We start from the raw sequence: 21,036 nt of genomic DNA on the forward strand, positions 1-21,036 counted from the left end.
TACCATTCACATGATTAATAGTGGTGAATTGCATTGCGATGGGACCTACAAGTTGCTTGGAAACAACAATTTGCAAATATCCAAACTTGTAAAATTTCTACACGGAAATTGCATTAACTATGAGGTATAGATGTGCTGCAGAGCGAGCTGTCAATCAAAGTGTCGAAGAATGATTACAGCTGCCAGTCACCGTAAAGTGAATGGTAACTGTAACTGCTCTGTGCACACCCCTATGGCTGAAAGTGAGCGGCTCCTGGGAGGGTGATATGTTAGTTTTGGCGGTCAGGCAGCATTTTAATGCTATATCTGCAAGTAAATAGGATTTTTGGACATGACCGGTTCCCTTTAAACAGATTTTACAATACAAACTATATGCGTTATTAAACAGATCTCTTTAACCTGATGAAGCTAGAGCACTTACTTTGAAAATGCATATCAGAATCCTTGAACAAGTCTTAAAGTAAGATGAGCATTTTATAAGTTTAGCCATAGAGTGAAATAGTCAAATGTATTGGATCTCCATCCTCCACCCTGCCTGACTTACAGCTGCGTCTTGTACTGAGCGGTGTGAGATCTCAGCAGTAGCAAGGAGGAGGGACACTGAGGAGCTGTCAATAAGGCAAAGTGGGTGGAGATTACTTTCACAAAGGTTTATATATCTATTCTACATGGATTTGTGAGATCTCAGCAGTAGCAGGGAGGAGGGACACTGAGGAGCTGTTAGCTAGGCGTGGTTGGTTAGAGATTGCTTTCACAAAGATTTATATAGCTGTTCTGACATGGATCTGTGAGATCTCAGCAGTAGCAGGGAGGAGGGACACTGAGGAGCTGTCAATAAGGCAAAGTGGGTGGAGATTGCTTTCACAAAGGTTTATATATCTATTCTACATGGATTTGTGAGATCTCAGAAGTAGCAGGGAGGAGGGACACTGAGGAGCTTTCAATAAGGCAAAGTGGGTGGAGATTGCTTTTATTTATCACAGAATTGCTTTTATTTTGCTACAGGTCATTAATAGGGGCCCTGATTGGTTGCTATATGCAACAAAGGACATTCTTAGTATAAGATGCTTATGTGTCAGTTAATATGATTTTTGTGGAGAGAGGGCGTGAGATGGAGAGTAGGAGAGAGGGAGTGTGGGAGAGAGAGAATGGGAGAGTGGCACAGAGGGTCAGTGGGAGAGAGGGTGACTGGGAAAAAGGGTGAGTGGAAGAGGTATGAGTGGGAGAGGGGGAGAGATGGAGAAAGTAAGAATGGGAGAGAGGAAGAGTGGGAGAGAGGAAGAGTAGGAGAGAGATGAGAGTGGGAGAGAGGAAGGGCGGGAGAGAGAAACTAAAGGGTGCTTTACACGCTGCGACATCGCTAACGATATATCGTCGGGGTCACGTCGTCAGTGACGCACATCCGACGCTGTTAGCGATATCGCAACATGTGACTAAAAGGAGCGTCGATCAACGATCGCAAAAACGGCAAAAATCGTTAACACGTCGCTCCTTTTCATAATATCGTTGGTGGGGCATGCCGCTGGTTGTTCGTCGTTCCTGTGGCATCACACATCGCTATGTGTGATGCCGCAGGAACAACGAACATCTCCTTACCTGCGTCCAACGGCAATGAGTAAGGAAGGAGGTGGGCGGGATATTCCGCCCGCTCATCTCCGCTCCTCCGCTTCTATTGGACGGCTGCCGTGTGGCATTGCTGTGACGCTGAACGCACCTCCCCCTTGAAGGAGGGATTGTTCGGCGGTCACAGCGACGTAGCTGAACAGGTGTGTGCGTGTGACGCTGCCGTAGTCATAATGTTCGCTATGGCAGCGATCACCAAATGTCGCACGAACGACGGGGGCGGGTGCTATCGCGCACGACATTGCTAGCGATGTCGCATCGTGTAAAGCACCCTTTAGTTGCTATCCTGGACAATGCCGGGTACTACACTTCGTTTAAAATATATTTGAAAAAAAAAGCACCAGAACTTTTTTACGCAATGAGAATCTAACTATTGCATAATAAAACTCAAGATGAAATATGTGTAACCAATATTGTGCCCATATCTGTCAATTTATCCATGTACATCTCCTTTCCGAATATGTTCAATAATTTGGAATATAAAATATAATTTTTGTTTCCGCAGGTATCTGGCCCTCTGAAGAAGTATTGGCCTACTATTGTCTGAAACACAAAGAACTGTTCAGGTAATGAATAATGTGCTTGTATGTTCCGTAGTCGTAACGTCTCCTTTCTTTTAGATTAGGTTATGATATATGGAAGAAAAAAAAGTACAAGGTGACAACATGTTGCTAACAAGTAACGCTAAACTGCCTGTAGGTACTAATATCGCACAGCAAGCTTTGCGGTACGTCAAAGAATTCTGATTTCCACTTGAGGCATTTTATTTCACTTTGATTTTTTGGGAAACAAAAGTGAGTCTCCAGTCAATCAATGCGTATTGTGAAGGTCAGGGAGAATAACAGGCATTTTGTCAACTCTTCTGTCATTAGAACTATTGAGCATTATGCAATAAAAATACCATATCATTTAGTTGTGTCTGCCGGCAATGGTCATATCAGCAGACTGTGTACTTTCCTACTTTTAATACCTGATGCCGTGCCAATTCCAATTTAAAAGGCCCAATAAAGAGTCCTTCCTACCGGGGGAGAAGTAGACCATGCTTCTTTTGTAAAATCACCGACAGTCACACAGTTCTTAATTGTAACATGATATTGCTCACCGAATACAAAGCTAGTTTAGATTAGAAAATAAAAAAATTAAAAAAAAATTGAAAAATTTTGGAAAAAGTTCTGGGTTGTTTACAAGAAGCTGAAAAAGGATTATTCATGCAATTAGATTTCGCTACTCTTGCAAGTTTCAGTTATAATACTAGTGATGGAAGGGAAAAGAAAAAGAAAAAACTTGAGATTTTTTTATTTTTCCAGCTCAGCGGTGGTAACGTTGCAGAAAACACTAATGAGGGATCCCCCGCGGCTCTGCCTGCTTTGTGACTTTTCTTTATCATAATTATTTTTAAAACGCAAAACGCCATGAGGTCGCCCGGTAGTGTCCCTACAACTTCCTGACAACTTTTTTTTTTTTCTTCGAGCCTCCACCTTCGCAGATGGCAATTTGTTCTTGTAACATATATATGTCGACCCATTTTCTTCTTATTTGTATAGTTTCTTTTCTGTTTTTCAGGGACCTTGCTGTGTGTGAGCTAGGGGGTGGCATGACATGCTTGGCTGGTCTCATGGTAGGTTTTTTTCTTTTTTTTTCTCAATTCCAATTCCATTCACAGAGTGGAACAAAAGGGGAAACAGTTCCACTGCCACCAACCGCTGGGTCAGAGAACTGTCAACAGCCTCAGCTGCGGTCAAGCTGCAGTCTTGAGAGATCTTCCCGGCTGCCTTGCTTTTCGTCTCGTATTGATTTTATGGTTGCCTCGGAGAGCAGAAACGTTCTCCTTGAGAGTAGTCGATATCTCTTGTTGTGACATTCCAATCCACAATATGTTACGTCTTGCCATAGTTGAAGCTTTCTTCTCCCCCCCACCTTAGATTATAGTCCCATTTGCTAAAATACAGGAATAGCCTTGCGAATCACAGTTGGAGCACTATGATATAGCTGCTAATGTTTTGCCTGCATTATTACACCAACAAACATGATCCAGAGCTCTCGGTAATTAGATTCTTTTGAATTAGATTGGCCATTCAGGAGAGCCGGTGACCATTCTTCGGTTCGCGAGTCATGTATTCAGGAGATATTATGTTGCAGCCCTGTGCATTAGACAAGTTTCTATGTCTCGGCAAATAAAGGCATATTGTTACACTGATTGGCATTTGACAAACCTGTCGCATTTATACAATGTGTTGAGGTTACAGCCCAATGTGCGAGGATGTCAAGCTCACAAAAAAATTACCCTTACAAAGCCATCAGCTTGCAATGCAAAGTTATATGAAGGGCACCAGGCAGCCAGACAGAAAGAGGCTGAAAGGCAGAATGACAGGCCTGGTATGATGGTTCTACTAGATAAACAGAACCCGCAAATGAAAGCCTCTCGGAATACCATCATCCGTTGTCACAATGCAATTACTGAACAGAATGATAGCAAGATAGAGACTCCCGCAAATGGAAAGATAAAAGTATTGACTGATTTGATTGAATGATTAAAATAATGCAGACATAAAATGAAAAAGATTGAAGATTGTTACGGAGAAATAGTGGAAGAAGCATGATACTGAATGCTTGTCACTCCCGGGTCTACTTCCGTGCTGCCTCTGCATTTCCTCACTCGTTTCCTCTATTCTCTACCCTTATAGGTTGCCGTTTCAGCTGAAGCGAAAGAAGTTCTTCTAACAGATGGTAATGAAAAGGCCATTACAAGTATCCTTATTAAGACGAGGGAATTATGGCATGTGTCACTCCAACTTAACGATTAAAGGCAATAATGCATTCTAAAGGGAAAGCAAAAACACATATTGATTGGGTTTTATTGTATTTTTGACTTCTTTATATTGTTTAACGTTGCATGGGTCGTGACCCGAGGCAGCCGAGCTGCTCGGATCCGGGCGGTCCGTGGCTCGAGGGGTCCCGGACCCGCCGGGGGCACCGTCGAACAGTTTTAAATGAAAATAAAAATAAAGTTCGACTACGGGTTCCCACTGGGGATGATGGATGGGGGCAGCGTGGATGGTGGAGCCTTCCGCGAGCAGGGCTTTTCCCAGGGGTAGGTGAAGGGTTAATGTGGAGGCGCAGCGCAATGAAGCAGTCCCGACAGAGAGTGCAGTTTTATTGTCTTTACTAACTGGATTCGCACCCTGGGGATGTGCTGGATCCCAGATTCGCCCGTGTCCTAATAGCTGTGCCAGCCAACCTGGTGCTACTCTACCTCTTGTGCACCCTGGCGTGGAGCACTTGGAGGTCCTCCTGGTGTTGCAGGCAGCTTGGACTATTTAAGGGAATATGTCCCGGTCCCCTCTTTGCCTCGGAAGTTAGGGGTGACAGATGAGTCCTGGAAACTAACCCGCCTGGCAGAGTTAACAGATGGCTTGAAGTCCTGGTCTGTTCTGGGATCTGCAACGCGTGCGTGCAAAGTACTGTGAGCCCTGGATGTCAATCCCACAGGATCCCTCTGTCCTTGGAGCTTGCTCTCTCACTCTCCAGCTACTTTTCTCCTCTGAGCGGCTGATCTTTCTACTGAGGTCTTTTCGGATTCTTTGCTACTTTCCTTGTGTCTCAAGAGTGTGTGGTCTGTCTTGACACCTTTCTTACAACTCCTCTCTAACCTACTACTTCCTCCTCCTAAACTCTTCTGACTGTCCCACTGACTACCTACACTCCCCAGGTCACTCTCTCTCCCCCCCCAGGTCTGGTCTCTTCTTCCCAGTTGGCTGCCTGTTATCTAACAGTGCCCAGCCCTGTCATCTGGCTAAGTGAGTCTCCCAGCCGGGTACAGCGAGTGTAAATGTCCTGGTGTGCTAGTGTGTGTAGTGACTGGCACAGTCATGTTGGACCCGAACTATTACTTTGTGGTTACCTTGTTTTTGTGACATCTGGTTACCGCGGGGGTGTCACACATGCAGCAGAATATGTCTCTAATACAATACCAATGAAAAAAGTTTATTAAAAAAAACACTGCGGTATGTGTTTATAATGTATACCTCTGCATAGAATAGTTTTGTCTACAAGGTTCTTCTGTGCAAAAGGTAAAAAATATATGTCAGTGCATACCTGCCTTGTCTTGTGCTGAAGCGATACATATGCTGAGTGCATCGGACCCAATAAGTCATGAGCAAACCCAAAGTTCGGTGTTGTTACCGATCACAGACTTTACCAAAAAACAGAGTTTGGGTTTAGGATTCGAGTGCTTTACGTATGCAAACCACTCGAGTCAGCTTCGCTGTGCTCGGGTACACTCGGTGCTCAGCCCAGTGCGAGCCACTTGCAGTATTTGAATGGCTTTTTCTGGGGATAAAGTTAGAGTTATTGGATCTAGTGTGTTTAAACAAAAAAAGTAAAAGAAAATGAAAAAATCCCGCCCTACCTCATGCGGAAGTGTTCTGTTTATGGCTTGCTGTATGTGGATGGACACCCGAATTGGCAATCAGTGACTTCCAATGGAGTTAAGGTCAAGTCCAGGTCTAGATTAGAAGTTTATCTAACCCAGAGAACCCGAACTTCCACAGGTCCGCTCATTTCTAACCACGACCATAAATCAATAATAGTTCCTAAACATGATATCAATCTTGTCTAATTTTGTTAGCCAAAAAGTTAAAAATTTTAAAGGGAACCGGTCACTAGATTTGGCCCCTATAAGCTGCGGCCACCACCACTGAGCTCTTATATACAGCATTACAGAACACCACCATTGAGCCATTATATACAACATTCTAGAATACTGTATATAAGAGCCCAGGCTGCTCTGTATAACGTAAAAAACACTTTTATAATACTTACCTAGAGAAGCAGTCCAGTCCGATGGGTGACTCTGCTCTCCAGTCCGGCGCCTCCTCTCTCCGGTCTGACGCCTCTTCTCTGCTTTGATCTCCATCCTCCTTCTATCCAGCCTACGCCGGCATTGAGGCCCTGCGCAGGCGCACTTTGATCTGCTGAGGGCAGATCAAAGTACTGTAATGCGCAGGCATGAGGAAAGATTACACACCGCCCGTGCATGTGGACTACAATACTTTGATCTGCCCTCAGCAAGGCAGATCAAAGTGCACCTGCGCAGGACCTCAATACCGGCTAAAAGTATGACATAGGACACGTCATACACACGGGCCTCAGTGGAAGGAGGACAGTGATCGCCACAGAGAGGAGGCGGCAGACTGGAGAGAGGAGGTGCTGGATCGTAGAGGTAGAAGTGTTTTTTACGTTATACAGCACGGCCTGGGGTCTTATATACAGTATTCTAGAATGTTGTATATAATGGCTCAATGGTGGTGGCCGCAGCTTATAGTCGCAAAATCTGGTGACAGGTTCCCTTTTAAAGGGCTTTCCACTTTTTTTTTATTCATAGCGTAACCTACATATCAGGCACTCACACTCTCTGGGTCCTGGGCCAGGTCTTTACTTTTGCTTTGGGTAAAACAGTGAGCTCGGAATGGCAGTGGAGAGCAGGAGGTGGACCCCAGGAGGGTAAGTACCTGCTGTGTTTGTTAAGTTACGTGTATAAAAGTGTTTGGGGTTCACTTTTATTCAAATGGAAAATCCCTTTAAGAAAGAAAATGAAAAGAATGAAATTGGAAAAAAAAATAATTTTAACAAAATGTTTCAGTGATCAGCAAGCAGGCATTTTCTGCCATTTGTAATGTTCAAGGATGGGTCCAGGAAATAAAGACTAGTGGGCACTAGGTAAGCGATTATCACTATTATACACTATAAAAAAACTAAAAAAATAAATGTACAGATTGAAAAAAAAAAAACTTATCAAACTTCAAGAAATATATTTCAACAGTAGCTTGCTGACTCCAATAGACTATACATGAGTTCAGTGAGGATGCATATTAATTTATATTTTTACCAGTCTGAGCCCATTAAAGTCTTGTATTTGCTTGACAACACCTTTAAGTGTTAGATTAGTAGTACAGATTGTAGTATATTGTGTGTCACACAGAGTTTTGCATGAACTTTGCCAACTGTCATGGCGGATTCGGACTCTTTTCAGATTGCAAATTCTGACACTTCAACCAATGGTTTCTCTGGTGTCTGGGATTAACACAGGCAGATTTTGGCGTTGACCTGCTGTGTACTAATTCATGGGCAGGCTAACAAGAGTTAACCTCTGCTGCTCTGCCTGCTTCTTTGATCACATGTTGTGGGGAGGCCTATCACATCTTTTTACCTCCTATTTATGCTAGTTGAATTCTTTCACCGATGCCAGCTATAGTTTGTCTTTATTGGTCTGTGAGGTGTTATGTCGCAGACTTTTTGGTGAAAGTTGTGCCTATTGTTTGGTACAGTTGTGGAGTTTACCCCTGTTGTTTTGTTCCTTCCTGCTCTTGTTTTTCCTTCTGAATCTTTTATTGTCTTAACCTTTGTGTGCTGTCTGACCGAGCTTTGGTTTTCCCTGGTCTGTCTTTATTCATCATATTCCTGTCATGTCCATCCCTAGGGACAGGGGGAATCATATCAGACCCGATCAAGAGCAGGACCAGGAAGGAAACTCAGGCCTCTCTACCATCAGGACTATCCCTGAGGTTAGGGATAGCATAAGGCTCCCTAGCTTGGGGACCACTTAGGAGCCCTGGTTCCCCCCTATCCCATAGTCATCGTGACAATGTATCTGGAAAACGGATACAACTCATAATCTGACAAATCCTGCATGTGCATATTACTGGAATGTTACCAATCTTGCATAAGTGTGCAGAACAGATGAAGCAAAGAGTAACCTTAATTCAGATAACACAGCAGAGGGATATTATGGAATAAAAAAGTGTAATTTAACAACTATCTTAATATCAATCAGTTACTTGTGCAATTTATAGTTATCCTAAAACAGAACTATAATTTCAGCAAACTTTGCATAAATCGATAGTATGTGAAAATTTAAGAAACTTTCCCTTCTCCACTTATTAGCCACTTCCACCTTTCCCCCTTGCCTCTTGAACTTCTTATCTACTCTGAAAAAAGAAGCTTAAATTCATCATGTTCTTGACAAGACAGACTGCTCACTGTGATGTCATGTGACACAGCCCATTATATTCCATGGAGAGAGGAGGAGGAGTGAGAAAACAGGTGCAGAAGATTGTGCAGAGCTTTTTTTTTAACTCAATCCTGAGATGATTCACATCCAGACAGCTGATTACTGCTGAATAATTTTCTCCATGGTGCTGTTGCTTGTCTCTATCTGCTAAAAAATGAATGGAGTGCAGAAATCCCTCTGTGTGCTTTGCTGTGTAAGGCAGAGATCAGAGCAGCCAGTTTTACCCTACCAGCTCAGAGTCAACTGCAAATTAATAGTTATCTAGTGACCAGAAATAGTGCTGGCATTCATGTACACACATAGAACCGCTTATCCTGAAAACTTACTTAAAAGTACAGTTATTCTTTAAACCTCTAAAGCCTGCTTTACATGAGACGACCAATTGTGCGATAGCACGATCGATCGTACCCGCCCCCGTCGTTTTTGCGTCACGGGCAATTAGTTGCCCGTGGCTCACAAACTCGTTTAACCCCCGTCACACGTACTTACCTTCCGGACGACCTCGCTGTGGGCGACGAACGTCCACTTCCTGGAGGGGGAGGGACTTTCGGCGTCACAGCGACGTCACACGGCAGCCGGCCAATAGAAGCGGAGGGGTGGAGATGAGCGGGATGTAAACATCCCACCCATTTCCTTCCTTCCATTAAGCCATCGGGTTCCGCGGGAGGCAGGTAAAGCTGCTGTTCATCGTTCCCGTGGTGTCACACGGAGCAACGTGTGATGCCACGGAAACGATGAACAACCGCCGCCATTTTAATTAAACAATTTTATGAAACCTAGCGACGAGTACACGACTCACGATTTGTGAGCGATACTGCGTCGCTAGGAGGTGTTACACGAGACGACGTTGTGTACGATGCCGGATGTGCGTCACGAAAACCGTGACCCCGACGATGCATCACACGATCAGTCGTCTCGTGTAAAGCACCCTTTACACGAGCTATGCTTCTGTGGCAAGATATCAAAAGGGTGTGTTATCAAGTTTAACTTTGCTACATCTGTAGCTCGGTTAGTAGAGAAAGATTGTAAGGGTTTGTCCTTACAAGTACAATCCGATTAAAAAAAGGGGATCGCACTCGGACCAATGTTATCCAATGAGGCAGTGCTAATCTGCATTCATTTTCTGAGCTGTATTCGGCACACTGCAATGTAACTGCCAAATCGGTGCATTACGAGAAAAAAATCGGATGCTGTCAGTAAGGCATCCAATTTATATAGATACATTACTGTTCTGTAAGGGCCGCTTTACACGCTGCGACATTGCTAGCATTTGCTGATGATGTCGAGCGCGATAGCACCCGCCCCCGTCGTACGGCCGATATGTGGTGATCGCTGCCGTGGCGAACATTATCGCTACGGCAGCGTCACACGCAGATACCTGTTCAGCGATGTCGCTGTGCCTGCCGAACAATCCCTCCCTCAAGGGGGAGGTGCGTTCGGCGTCACTTCAATGTCACTAAGCGGCCGGCCAATAGAAGCGGAGGGGCGGAGATGAGCCGGACGTAACATCCCGCCCACCTACTTCTTCCTCATTGCCGGCGGACGCAGGTAAGGTGAGGTTCCTCGTTCCTGTGGTGTCACACATAGCGATGTGTGCTGCTGCAGGAACAACGAACAACATCTTACCTGCAGCTGCAACGATAATTGGGAATGGACCCCCATGACACCGTTTAGCGATTTTGAACGTTTTTGCAACGATTCAAAATCGCTCATAGGTGTCACACGCAACAACATCGCTAACGTGGCCGGATTTGCGTTACAAACTCCGTGACCCCAACAACATCGCTTTAGCGATGTCGCAGCGTGTAAAGCATCCCTAAGATGGGAAACTGTATATGCTCCTCTAAATGATTAATAGCTGCTAAATGAAAAAACGGATTGTGTAAGGACACCACACGGACAGCCACGGATGAGAAGTGAATAAAAGCATCCCACTTTTCTGGATGAAAATAGGACCAATTTTTTTATATGCTCATGTGAAACCAGCTTGATGGCCATAATCAGAATGGGCCCTCCATTATCTTACCGTGTTGTGCCAACCAATACAAAAGGGCTTGGTGTTTGTTTCCTATACTATGCCTTTTCCATCATGCTGGGGGCAATTCCTCTACCTCTTCTTTGATTACAATACTGTTCCTCTAGAAAAGGTAGTTTTTGCCACTCAGTATCAAAGAGTGATGTGACCAGACAGTTTAGACTACAACTTGACACATGCAATTGTGAGCAAAATACACTCCTTTTATGCCTCTGGAACTCCAAATTAATTATATTTGTTTTACGAGCGCTCGTGAAATCAATACAGCACACACACACACACACACACTTAGTATGATGTACTCAAAGAATTCTCCTTTATTACTACATGTGACCAGTTTATATAGGGTCACAGACAAAGGCCTTGTCCCTCTGGACTATGCACCAATAAGAACAATAGGGGCATGAACAGAAATGGGAAACTTCCCCGCCCATCAGCGGTAGCTGAACCCTATGATTTCATTAGTTAGAAGACAAGATGGACATTATAGGAACAAAATGGATTCTGTTCTCTCACACAATAATACAAGATGGCTCGCAGCACACAAATCAGGACATTCTAGAAGGGCAATAAAGCCCAAACATAACCAAAAGAACCAAGGAGTCAACTTGGCAGTAGATATGTAGGTGAAAAATATGACAGCTTCCCTAATTAGGTGAAAGGGAACAAAATACTTCTTTAATCCAGCGTTAGTGCAACATTTCGACCTTCCATATACTTGATACAGACCGATGGAAGGTCGAAACCTTCCCACTAATTGCTGATTTTGTACCTTTTCACCTATTTTGGGACGCTGACATTTTTTTAGCTATCCATCATAATACATGGAGTGCTGACATGAAGAATTAACAATTCAATTCTTTTACACATGCTTATTCCGCCTCAAGATGGCTAAAGCTAATACATGATACCTTAATATGGGTAATCATGGACATAATAGACTAAAAATTATGTTGAAATCGAGGAGTGCCCATTGGGTTGCCATGGAGGAAGAGAACAAAACAGTGAGTAAGCTTTAAACCAAAAGATTAAGAACTAACCCTGAACAGTTTTACGTACTATATATAGGCAAGTATGACACTAGTGGGAAACCAAAAATGGGTTTCCAGGTGATGCTCCTACACTGAAGCAGAGTCGATTATTTCAACAGCAAAGCCAGCCCCCTTGTCTGTCATAGCCAATGCGTAGAATGCATCTTTTGAATTAAGCAGTTACATAGTCTTCTTCACACAAGACACTGAAGATGAGTCAACCAAGATAACATTCTCCTGAGTTGAGCTCAGAGCCCGTAAATACAATTAGGCTAGGTTTGCACACTGCGTCTTTTTGACGCTGCGTTTTTGTGCGTTTTTGGCCGCTAAAAACGCACAAAAACGCACCTGCGTCGAAAAAACGCATCAAAAAACGCATGCGTTTTTGCCGCGATTTGGTGCATTTTTGGCTGCGTTTTTGATCTCTGCGTTTTGCTGCATTTTTCCAATGCATTGCATGGGGGGAAAACGCAGAAAAATGCAGGAAAGAACTGACATGTCCATTTTTTTTTTTTAACTCAAAAACGCAGGTAAAAAAAACAGATGTGTGCGGACAGCAAAAATGAAAACTCATAGACTTTGCTGGGGAAGCAAAGTCCTGCAGTTTTAAGGCCAAAAACGCACCCGAAAAACGCGCAAAAACGCACTATGCGCACATACCCTTACAGAACATGGGACCAAAGGTGATAGCTGGTTCGGAGTTTGGGGCATCATTGACAATAGAAGCAAACCAGTTGTATCACTTCATATTTTAATAATTCTTAAAATGTATTACCTAAGTTATAATAATAATATATATATTTTTTTTAATAGTTCTTAAAATGTATTTTTATGTATAATTGAAAGTTATTCCCTATCCAGGTGGGGTATAGTATCATAGAATTGTAGAGTTGGAAGAGACCTCAAGGGCCATTGGGTCCAACCCCCCCCATGAGTGCCTAAATCATCCCACCTATATGTTTATCCAGTTTCCGCTTGAAGATTTCCATTGATGGAGAGCTCACCACCTCCCGTGGTCGCCTGTTCCACTCCCTAACTGCCCTCCCTGCCAAAAAGTTTTTCCTAATGTCTAATCTGAGTCTCATTCCTTTTAGTTTCATCCCATTGCTTGTGGACTTCCTTGTTCTAATGAGAATAGGGTAGTTCCCTCAGCACTGTGACTTCCTTTTAGATATTTGTAGACCGCTATTAAGTCTCCTCTCAGTCTTCTCTTTTGTAAACTAAACATTCCTAGTTCTTTCAGCCGATCTTCGTAGGACATGGTTTGCAGAATTTATACCATCTTGGTTGCTCCTCTCTGGACTTGCTCCAATATATCGATGTCTTTCTTGAGTTGGGGTGCCCAGAACTGTACACAGTGTGCACAGGGATTCCCCACTGTTCTTGAGAATGAAGCTCTGAAATGCCCTGTTGGAATGGACTGGTGGCTATGCATGTGTGCTAGCAATCCATTCATTTTTGATGATCTTTCCAGAGATAGATAGGTACAGCCTTTTTTCTTTTACCAGTATTCCCTTAGAGAATGAAGGCAGTTGTGGCATTTCAGACTTCATTTCTCAGGTTTGGTGGGGGTCTCGACACCTGGACACCCACCAAATTCATTTAGCCGGATGACCATTTTAACTAATTATTGGAAACCTACTCATACCTATAGGAAAGATATTGGCATCCTAAAATATATGTTTGTTTTTCATGGAGCATAGATTCCTACCACAACCACGGATAACTAACCAAGGATAATGTGAATATTAAGAAGAATATTAATAGCTTGGAAAAACCCGATTAACCTGTAAGTGTGTGTGTATATACATTTATACTTCCAGCCAGCCGTTCTCTATACTGTTAATTTATGCTATTAGGAATAGCATAACCAAGTGATTTTTATGTGACACCGCTTTGCTGTGTACACAGACGGCTGGGAAATTGAACTGTACAGTGGGAAGAGTAATTTGCAGCTGCACTGAATGGTACGACTGGCACGAAGACTGATTTCTACAGTGAAGCTGTTGGAGATTAAGAGAGGAAATGGAAGATGTCTATTTGCATTTGTTCTCTTGATTCATTTAACGTGAATTGCCAAGGAAGATGAAATTGTTATTCCACTGCAATTATGGCTTCTAAATGATCATATCTACAAAATACAATACCGGTTAAATCCTGAGGAAGGATGCACTATATACCGTATATAATTATTATACAGACATTCTCTATTAAAAAAGAAAAACAAAATAAAAAACAAACTATCAAAAATTGCTTATCACCCAATGGGGTTAGGTTGTGTAAGCCTCGGTTCACTGCACGTTTTTAGCCTACATCAGTCATCAACTGTAATACATCTATGCTTCTATTACATACATTTGTCAAAAGTGTGCCGCTTTGGCATTTGCTTGGCTGCTGCTTTACATCTAGATCTGGCATGTACAACATACGGCTCACCAAGGGGTTTGATGGTGCCCACGGAACCTGATGACGTCGACACTATTCCTCCCAATATTCAAATGTATTTTTGTCTTTTAGATGCGAATACATTTGAGCACTGAGCAGAGGAGCGCCCGTCAGCCCCAACCCGATGTGGCGCAGCATGAGGAAGTCAGCACACTACTTACCTCATCATACTGCTGCCGCTGCCGGGCCGCAGAGGACGCAGCAGGGAGGACGTAAGCCCTCCAGGAGAAGCCAAAGATAAAATGTGTTTCAGGATTAGTGTTTATTTCCAGGGGAAATCATTGATTAGTGGGAGATATTATGGAGCAGTGGGGAACTTTATGGAGCATGCTTTCCCCTGACTAATCCATCCTCTTAGCATGGTAGCACTCCCACAGGGGCGTGCTCACATGCTATTCAATGCCCATTGCCCAGCGTCCCCAGCGGTGACACGTGCACCTGTTTCTGTTGTTACCGCCTCAGACGCTGGGTTTAGGGTCAGTGCGCATGATCAAAAGTCACCACATTTCCGGTCATGTGCCGAGGACTTCTGATCATGCGCACTGAGCCTAAACCTGGAATCTGAGGCGGTGACAATGGACACAGGTACGCATGTCACTGCCGATGATTCTGGGCATTGAATAGCATGTTAGCATGCCCCTGTGGGCATGCTAACATGCTAAGAGGGCGGCTAGTTAAGGGAACTAAAGTCCCTGTCACACACAGAGATAAATCTGCGGCAGATCTGTGGTTGCAGTGAAATTGTGGGCAATCAGATCCAGGTTTGTGGCTGTATACAAATGGAACAATATGTCCATGATTTCACTGCAACCACAGATCTGCCAAAGATTTATCTCTGTGTGTGACGGGGCCTTAACGCCCTTGCGACTAGTCCCTGCGCTCATTAGCATGTCATAAAGGATCTTCAGAAATACTTTTTCGAAAGATCTCTTTATCTATGCTACTATAGGCTGGGACAGTTAGGCAGGGATTAGCAATATCCACCCAGAACTGCTCGTGATTCTGAGTTCATATTGGACCTGACAGGTTCCCTTTAAGGCTCTGCTCACACTAGAAAAAAGATTTTTCTCAAGAAATTTCTTCAGAGTCTGAAAGACTAGCGCACGTGTGATCAAAAAACGCACCAATAACGCACCGAAAACCGCATGCATTTTGACTGTGTTTTTGTGCGTTTTTGATGCATTTTTCCGCAGGTTCGTCCCTGCGTTTTTTTACCATTATCTATGGCAAAAAACACAGGCACCTGCAGAAAAGAAGTGAAATGTACATTCTTTTTCTTAAGAAATTCTGCAGAAAGAATGTTCTTGAGAAAAAAACGCAGTGTGCGCACAGCTATTTTTTTTTTCTATAGGTTTTGCTGGGGAATGTCTGCAGGAAGGTTACAACCATTTTCTCAAGAAATTTCTGCAGCAAAAATGCAAAAAGACGGAGGTAAAAATGCAGTATGTGAACCTAACTGTAACCAATGAATCAATGACTGGGTTATAGGCGTCCAAGGCTCATTAATGCCCAATGGGCCTGATGCCACAGAAAATCTACTGTAGAACAAACTGCTGAGTGAAAGGTGTCAGATCAGACAGTTCATCACATCTTCCTCCACATTGGATTATGTAGATGCAGATCTATCACAGAGCTCGTCTGCAGGCTTGTCCACCATCAAAAGTTCATACAATAGGCATGTAAGCATATTCGTAATGGAAGAAGGTGGTCTAATGACTTATGTTTTCTTTTACATTAAGTGGATGGCCAGGTGTGTGTGTCACTTATCTGTGAAAGAGGTGGCACCAGGATGCACAATTGGAGGATAGCAAACCTATGGAGACAGTTTGATGGGGCAATGTTTTTTGGGAATCTTGGGTTCTGACATTCGTATGGATTTTAAACTTAGCACTTACCTAACATTGTCAGCCCAGTACATCCCTTCATGGCACTGGTATTCCTTAATGGAATATTATGCACTACAAAAACTGTTCGGGAATGGTTTACGGAAAATGAGAAAGAGTTTAAGGTCATGACTTGTCTTCAAATTACCAAAATCTCGAAAGGATTGAGCATTTGTTGAAAAAACAAGTCTGATCCATAGACGCCCCAAAGTCATAACTTAAAGGGGTGGTTCACCGATTTTTTTTATTTTCTGTAGGAGTTCTACTTACCTTTCTAGGCGTTTTCTCCATTGTCTTCTGTTTCCAGTTCTGGCACTGAGCGGCGCTATCCTGCACGCTCAGTGCCGGTCACATGACCCCCTGGAGCTGTGGCCACCGGCATCCTCTGACGTCCCGGCATTTCCGGGCTCTCAAACAAGACGGGTACGTCAGAGGAGGCTGGCACCACTCAGATTGAGTGACAGGGCTGTGGGCGGTGACTACCGCACATCACAGCCCAGTATCTAGGGGAGGATCCGGAGGACGTCAGTGTGGAGCCGGCGTCCTGCAGATGGTGAGGCACGGGGCGCCAGTGTGCAGTACAGGGGGGGGGGTTCTTCAGCTGAATCCCCCCCTGCACGTAAGTATGTGATCACACTGTCCACCCGCCTGCTCTGCTGCGATGTCAGGAGAGCGGCCGGTGTCGGGTAGTGTGATCATCTGCTCCTCCCAGCAGCACTGCAGGACGCAGCAAGACACTGACAGGCATGTCCTGCTGCATGGGACCAACTGTCTGCACTCTGTCACCTGCACCACAAGTCACAGAGTGGAGACAGTTGGTGACAGAGCACCTCTGCCCCCCCCGTTCTTTCCCCACTCTCTTCTCTCCCCCCACTCTTCTCCCCCTCCCCTCTTCCCCCTCTTCTCTGCCCCCTCTTATCCCTCTCCCCTCTCTTTTCCCTCGCTCTCTTCCCCCCCTCGCTCTCTTCCCCCCCTCGCTCTCTTTTCCTCCCCCCGCACTCTCTTTTCCTCCCCCCCGCACTCTCTTTCCCTCCCCCTCGCTCTCTTTTCATCCCCCCCTCGCTCTCTTTTCCTCCGCCCCTCGCTCTCTTTTCCTCCCCCCCGCGCTCTCTTTTCCTTCCCCCCGCGCTCTTTTCCTTCCCCCCCTCACTCTCTTTTCTTCCCCCCCTCGCTCTTTTCCTCCCCCCCTCGCTCTCTTTTCCTCCCCCCCGCGCTCTCTTTTCCTCCCCCCCGCGCTCTCTTTTCCTTCCCCCCCTCGCTCTCTTTTCCTTCCCCCCCTTGCTCTCTTTTCCCCCCCCCTCGCTCTCTTTTCCTCCCCCCCTCGCTCTCTTTTCCTCCCCCCGCGCTCTCTTTTCCTCCCCCGAGCTCTCTTTTCCTCCCCCCGCGCTCTCTTTTCCTCCCCCCGCGCTCTCTTCCCCCCCCTCGCTCTCTTTTCCTCCCCCCCTCGCTCTCTTTTCCTCCCCCCCTTGCTCTCTTTTCCTCCCCCCCTCGCTTTCTTTTCCTCCCCCCCCCCTCGCTCTCGTTTCCTCCCCCCCTCGCTTTCTTTTCCTCCCCCCCTCGCTCTCTCTCTTTTCCCTCGCTCTCTCCTGGCATGGTCAGTACAGAAATCTCTCCATCGTGGAGGGGTGAGAGGGAGTAATAAACATGGAGTCCCTACTGTGTCTGTGTATTTATTTCTAATAAAGTATTTTTCTCTGTGTGGTCTTTTTTTTTTTTTTTTAAACCCTTTATTGGAGATTCTTAATGGCCAGGTCAAACTTGGCCTGACATTAAGAATCTCGGGCTTTATACCAGCTGGTAAAACATAGCTGGTATTAACCCCTTATTACCCAGCGTGCCACCTGCCACCAGGGCCACTGGAAGAGTTGGATACAGCGCCAGAAGATGGCGCTTCTATGAAGGCGCCATTTTCTGGGGCGGCTGTGGACTGCAATTCGCAGCGGGGGGCCCAGAAAGTTTGGGCACCCTTCACTGCGGATTCCAATCCCCAGCTGCCTAGTTGTACCTGGCTGGACTCAAAAATTCGGCGAAGCCCATGTCATTTTTTTTTTTAAATTATTTCATGAAATTCATGAAATAAAAAAAAAAAAAGGGCTTCTCTATATTTTTGGTTTCCAGCCGGGTACAAATAGGCAGCTGGGGGTTGGGGGCAGCCCGTAGCTGCCTGCTGTACCTGGCTAGCATACAAAAATATGGCGAAGCCAACGTCATTTTTTTAAAAAAGTTTTCAGGCAAAAACCTTTATAAAAAAAAAATGCTTCCCTGGATTTCTATTGCCAGTGAAAGTAACACCAAGCAGCGGGGGCTAGCAGCCAGTAGCTGCTTGGGTTACCCTTAGCAATAGAAAATGCAGCAGGAGCCCACAAACAATGTGATTTTTTGTTTGTTTTTTTTTTTTTAGTGAATTTTTAAAAAAAAAAATCGACATGGGCTTCGCCCATCGAGCACCAGAGCATTTTACTGCTCAATTGATCCCAAGTAATCAGATGACTCCAGTGTCGGACGATTACTTGTTCTGTGTCCCCCTGCATCCATCGCAGCGTGTACGGGCTGTGAGGTCAGCGGAGTTCACTCCAGCACTGGAGTCAGCTGATCTGAACTCAGCTGAACTCCAGCCTGCACACGCTGCCATGGATGCAGGGGGACACAAAACAAGTAAGGTCTAAGCCACACGGCGAGAAAAACAGTGTGAGTGGAGTGCGATAAAACATCGCATTCCACTCGGACCAATATTAGCCTGTGTGTTAGCGCACATGAGTGATTTATTTTCTCCGCCCTAATTGGACCGAGAAAACAATTGCAGCATGCTGCCACTGTAATGCAAGACTCTCTCTTTTACTCATTCAAGTGTATGTGGTGAGAGAAAAATCGCACTGCACTTGCGGTACATCGGTGGACTACGGAGGAGAGAGGGAGAGAAATCCCTCCCACCACTCCTCAGTGCTGGCCCACCCCTCGAGTGGCGGACCGCCCCCCGCAGCTGAGGTCTGCTCGCACAGTCGGACCTCAGTCGCAGGGACACACGCATGACACTCAGCTCTGCTGTACTGAGCGTGAGCCGAGTGTAATGCAAGGGGATCGCAGTAATCCCCGTGTGGCCCCAGCCTGATCGGCCGACACTTGAGTCAGCTGATCTGAACTCAGCTGAACTCCTGTACACACAGCCCGCACACACAGCCTGCACACGGTCACATGTGATCGGCAGCAGGCAGCGACTGCTGTTAAGGCTACATTCACATGACCGTTCCGTTTTTGCGGGCCACAAAAAACGGTCCTTTTGTTTCACGGATGCATCCTAGTGGCATCCGTGTGACATCTGCGTGCCTTCCGGGTTTTTTTGCGGACCGCAAAAAACGGAAGCAGCAAGAAAGATAAATAGATGAGTAGATATAGAGATGGATAGATAGATAGAGGGATGAATGAATAGAGGGCTGGATAGATAGATAGATAAGAAATACATATATAATGTCTTACCCCCTGCATATTCTAAGCTGGCACCCTTTTGTGACTGTCATATGGCACTAAGGTGCTTAGTCTTGTATTTAGCCAAAAAATAAATAAATAAAAAAAAAATGACATGCGGTCCCCCTATCTTTTGTAGCCAGCTAGGGTAAAGCAAACGGCTGCAGCCTGCAAACCACAGCTGGCAGCTTCACCTTGGCTGGTAATCCAAAACAGAGGCCCCCCCACACTGTTATTTTAAATTAACTAAATAATTTAAAACAAAAAACACGGGGTCCCCCGAAATTGGATCACCAGCCAAGGTAATGCGGACATCTGTGGTCTGGTATTCTCAGACTAGGGAGGTTCACCGTTATTGGACACTCCCCAGCCCAAAAATAGCAGGCTGCAGCCGCCCCAGAAGTAGCGCATCCATTAGATGTGCCAGTCCTGGTGCTTCGCGCCAGCTCATCCCGTTGCCCTGGTGCGGTGGCAAACGGGGTAATATATGGGGTTAATACCAGATGTGTAATGTCACCTGGCATCAAGCCCTGGAGTTAGTGATGTCAGGCGTGTATCAGATACCCGACATCACAACCCAGGCAGTAATAAAAAAAAAAAAAAAATAGACAACAAACACATTTTTATTTGAAAAAACACTCCCCAACACATTCCCTCTTTCACCAATTTATTAGAAAGAAAAACCAATCCAGGTCTGGTGTAATACAAGGGGGTCCCACGATGATCCATACCATAGTCAATGTCCCAGTCAATGAAGAACAGAATGTTCCCTATTTGCTGGGAGAGCCATGCAGTGACCTGAGCTAACATCAATAGGTCAGCCCAGGTCACTGCAGGGCATGACGAGTGCTGCTATCAGGAGGTTAGCGAGGTATATTACCTGCGATGATCGCTGAACTCCTGACAGCAGCGCTGTCACTGAGTTCAATGACCGCCGCCTTCACAAATAAAGTATCGCGAGCGGCCCGTGACGTTACCACTAGTCACAGTCTCGGGTCGACAGTGAGAGGTGATGTGACAAGCGGCGGGCATAGAAGGCAGAGACGACCGCTGACGTCAGGAGGGCAGGACTTCATCACCGTATGTAATGAACTTACTAATCTCCTGACGGTAGTGCTTGTCATCCCCGCGGCTGCTGACACTGCAGTGCGGGCCGCTGCTGACACTGCTGAGCGGGCAGCCGCGGGGCTGGGGCTGGAGCGGGACACTGATTGCACGGGCACCCAACGGAAGTCACATGGAAGTGCTTCCGTGTTGCTTCCGGGAATTTTGCGGACCCATTGACTTGCATTGAGTCACGGTTCGTTATTACGGAACAGAATAGGACATGTTCCATAATAACGGAGCGGACATACGGCATCCGATGTGGTTTTTTTTGTAGGATCGGATGCACATGGAAGTGCTACTGTGTACCATCCGATCCTACACAAAAGACATTGAAAAGATGGTCCTGTCTGTGGGTCCGCAAAAAAACAGGAACTGACCAGG

General features: G+C 45.4%; 1 protein-coding gene across 1 annotated transcript in view; it reads left to right on the forward strand.

The window, feature by feature from the left end:
* CAMKMT (calmodulin-lysine N-methyltransferase) overlaps positions 1-21,036 on the forward strand; it is a 654,168-nt gene that overhangs the window by 480,237 nt on the left and 152,895 nt on the right. The window contains exons 4-6 of the mRNA XM_075339193.1: positions 2,129-2,189; positions 3,187-3,241; positions 4,308-4,371. Of these exons, the coding sequence (XP_075195308.1) occupies positions 2,129-2,189; positions 3,187-3,241; positions 4,308-4,371 (180 nt within the window). The remainder of the gene's footprint in view (positions 1-2,128; positions 2,190-3,186; positions 3,242-4,307; positions 4,372-21,036) is intronic.

This window comes from Anomaloglossus baeobatrachus, chromosome 3, assembly GCF_048569485.1.
Source record: "Anomaloglossus baeobatrachus isolate aAnoBae1 chromosome 3, aAnoBae1.hap1, whole genome shotgun sequence".
In the NCBI taxonomy this organism is placed as follows: Eukaryota; Metazoa; Chordata; class Amphibia; order Anura; family Aromobatidae; genus Anomaloglossus; species Anomaloglossus baeobatrachus.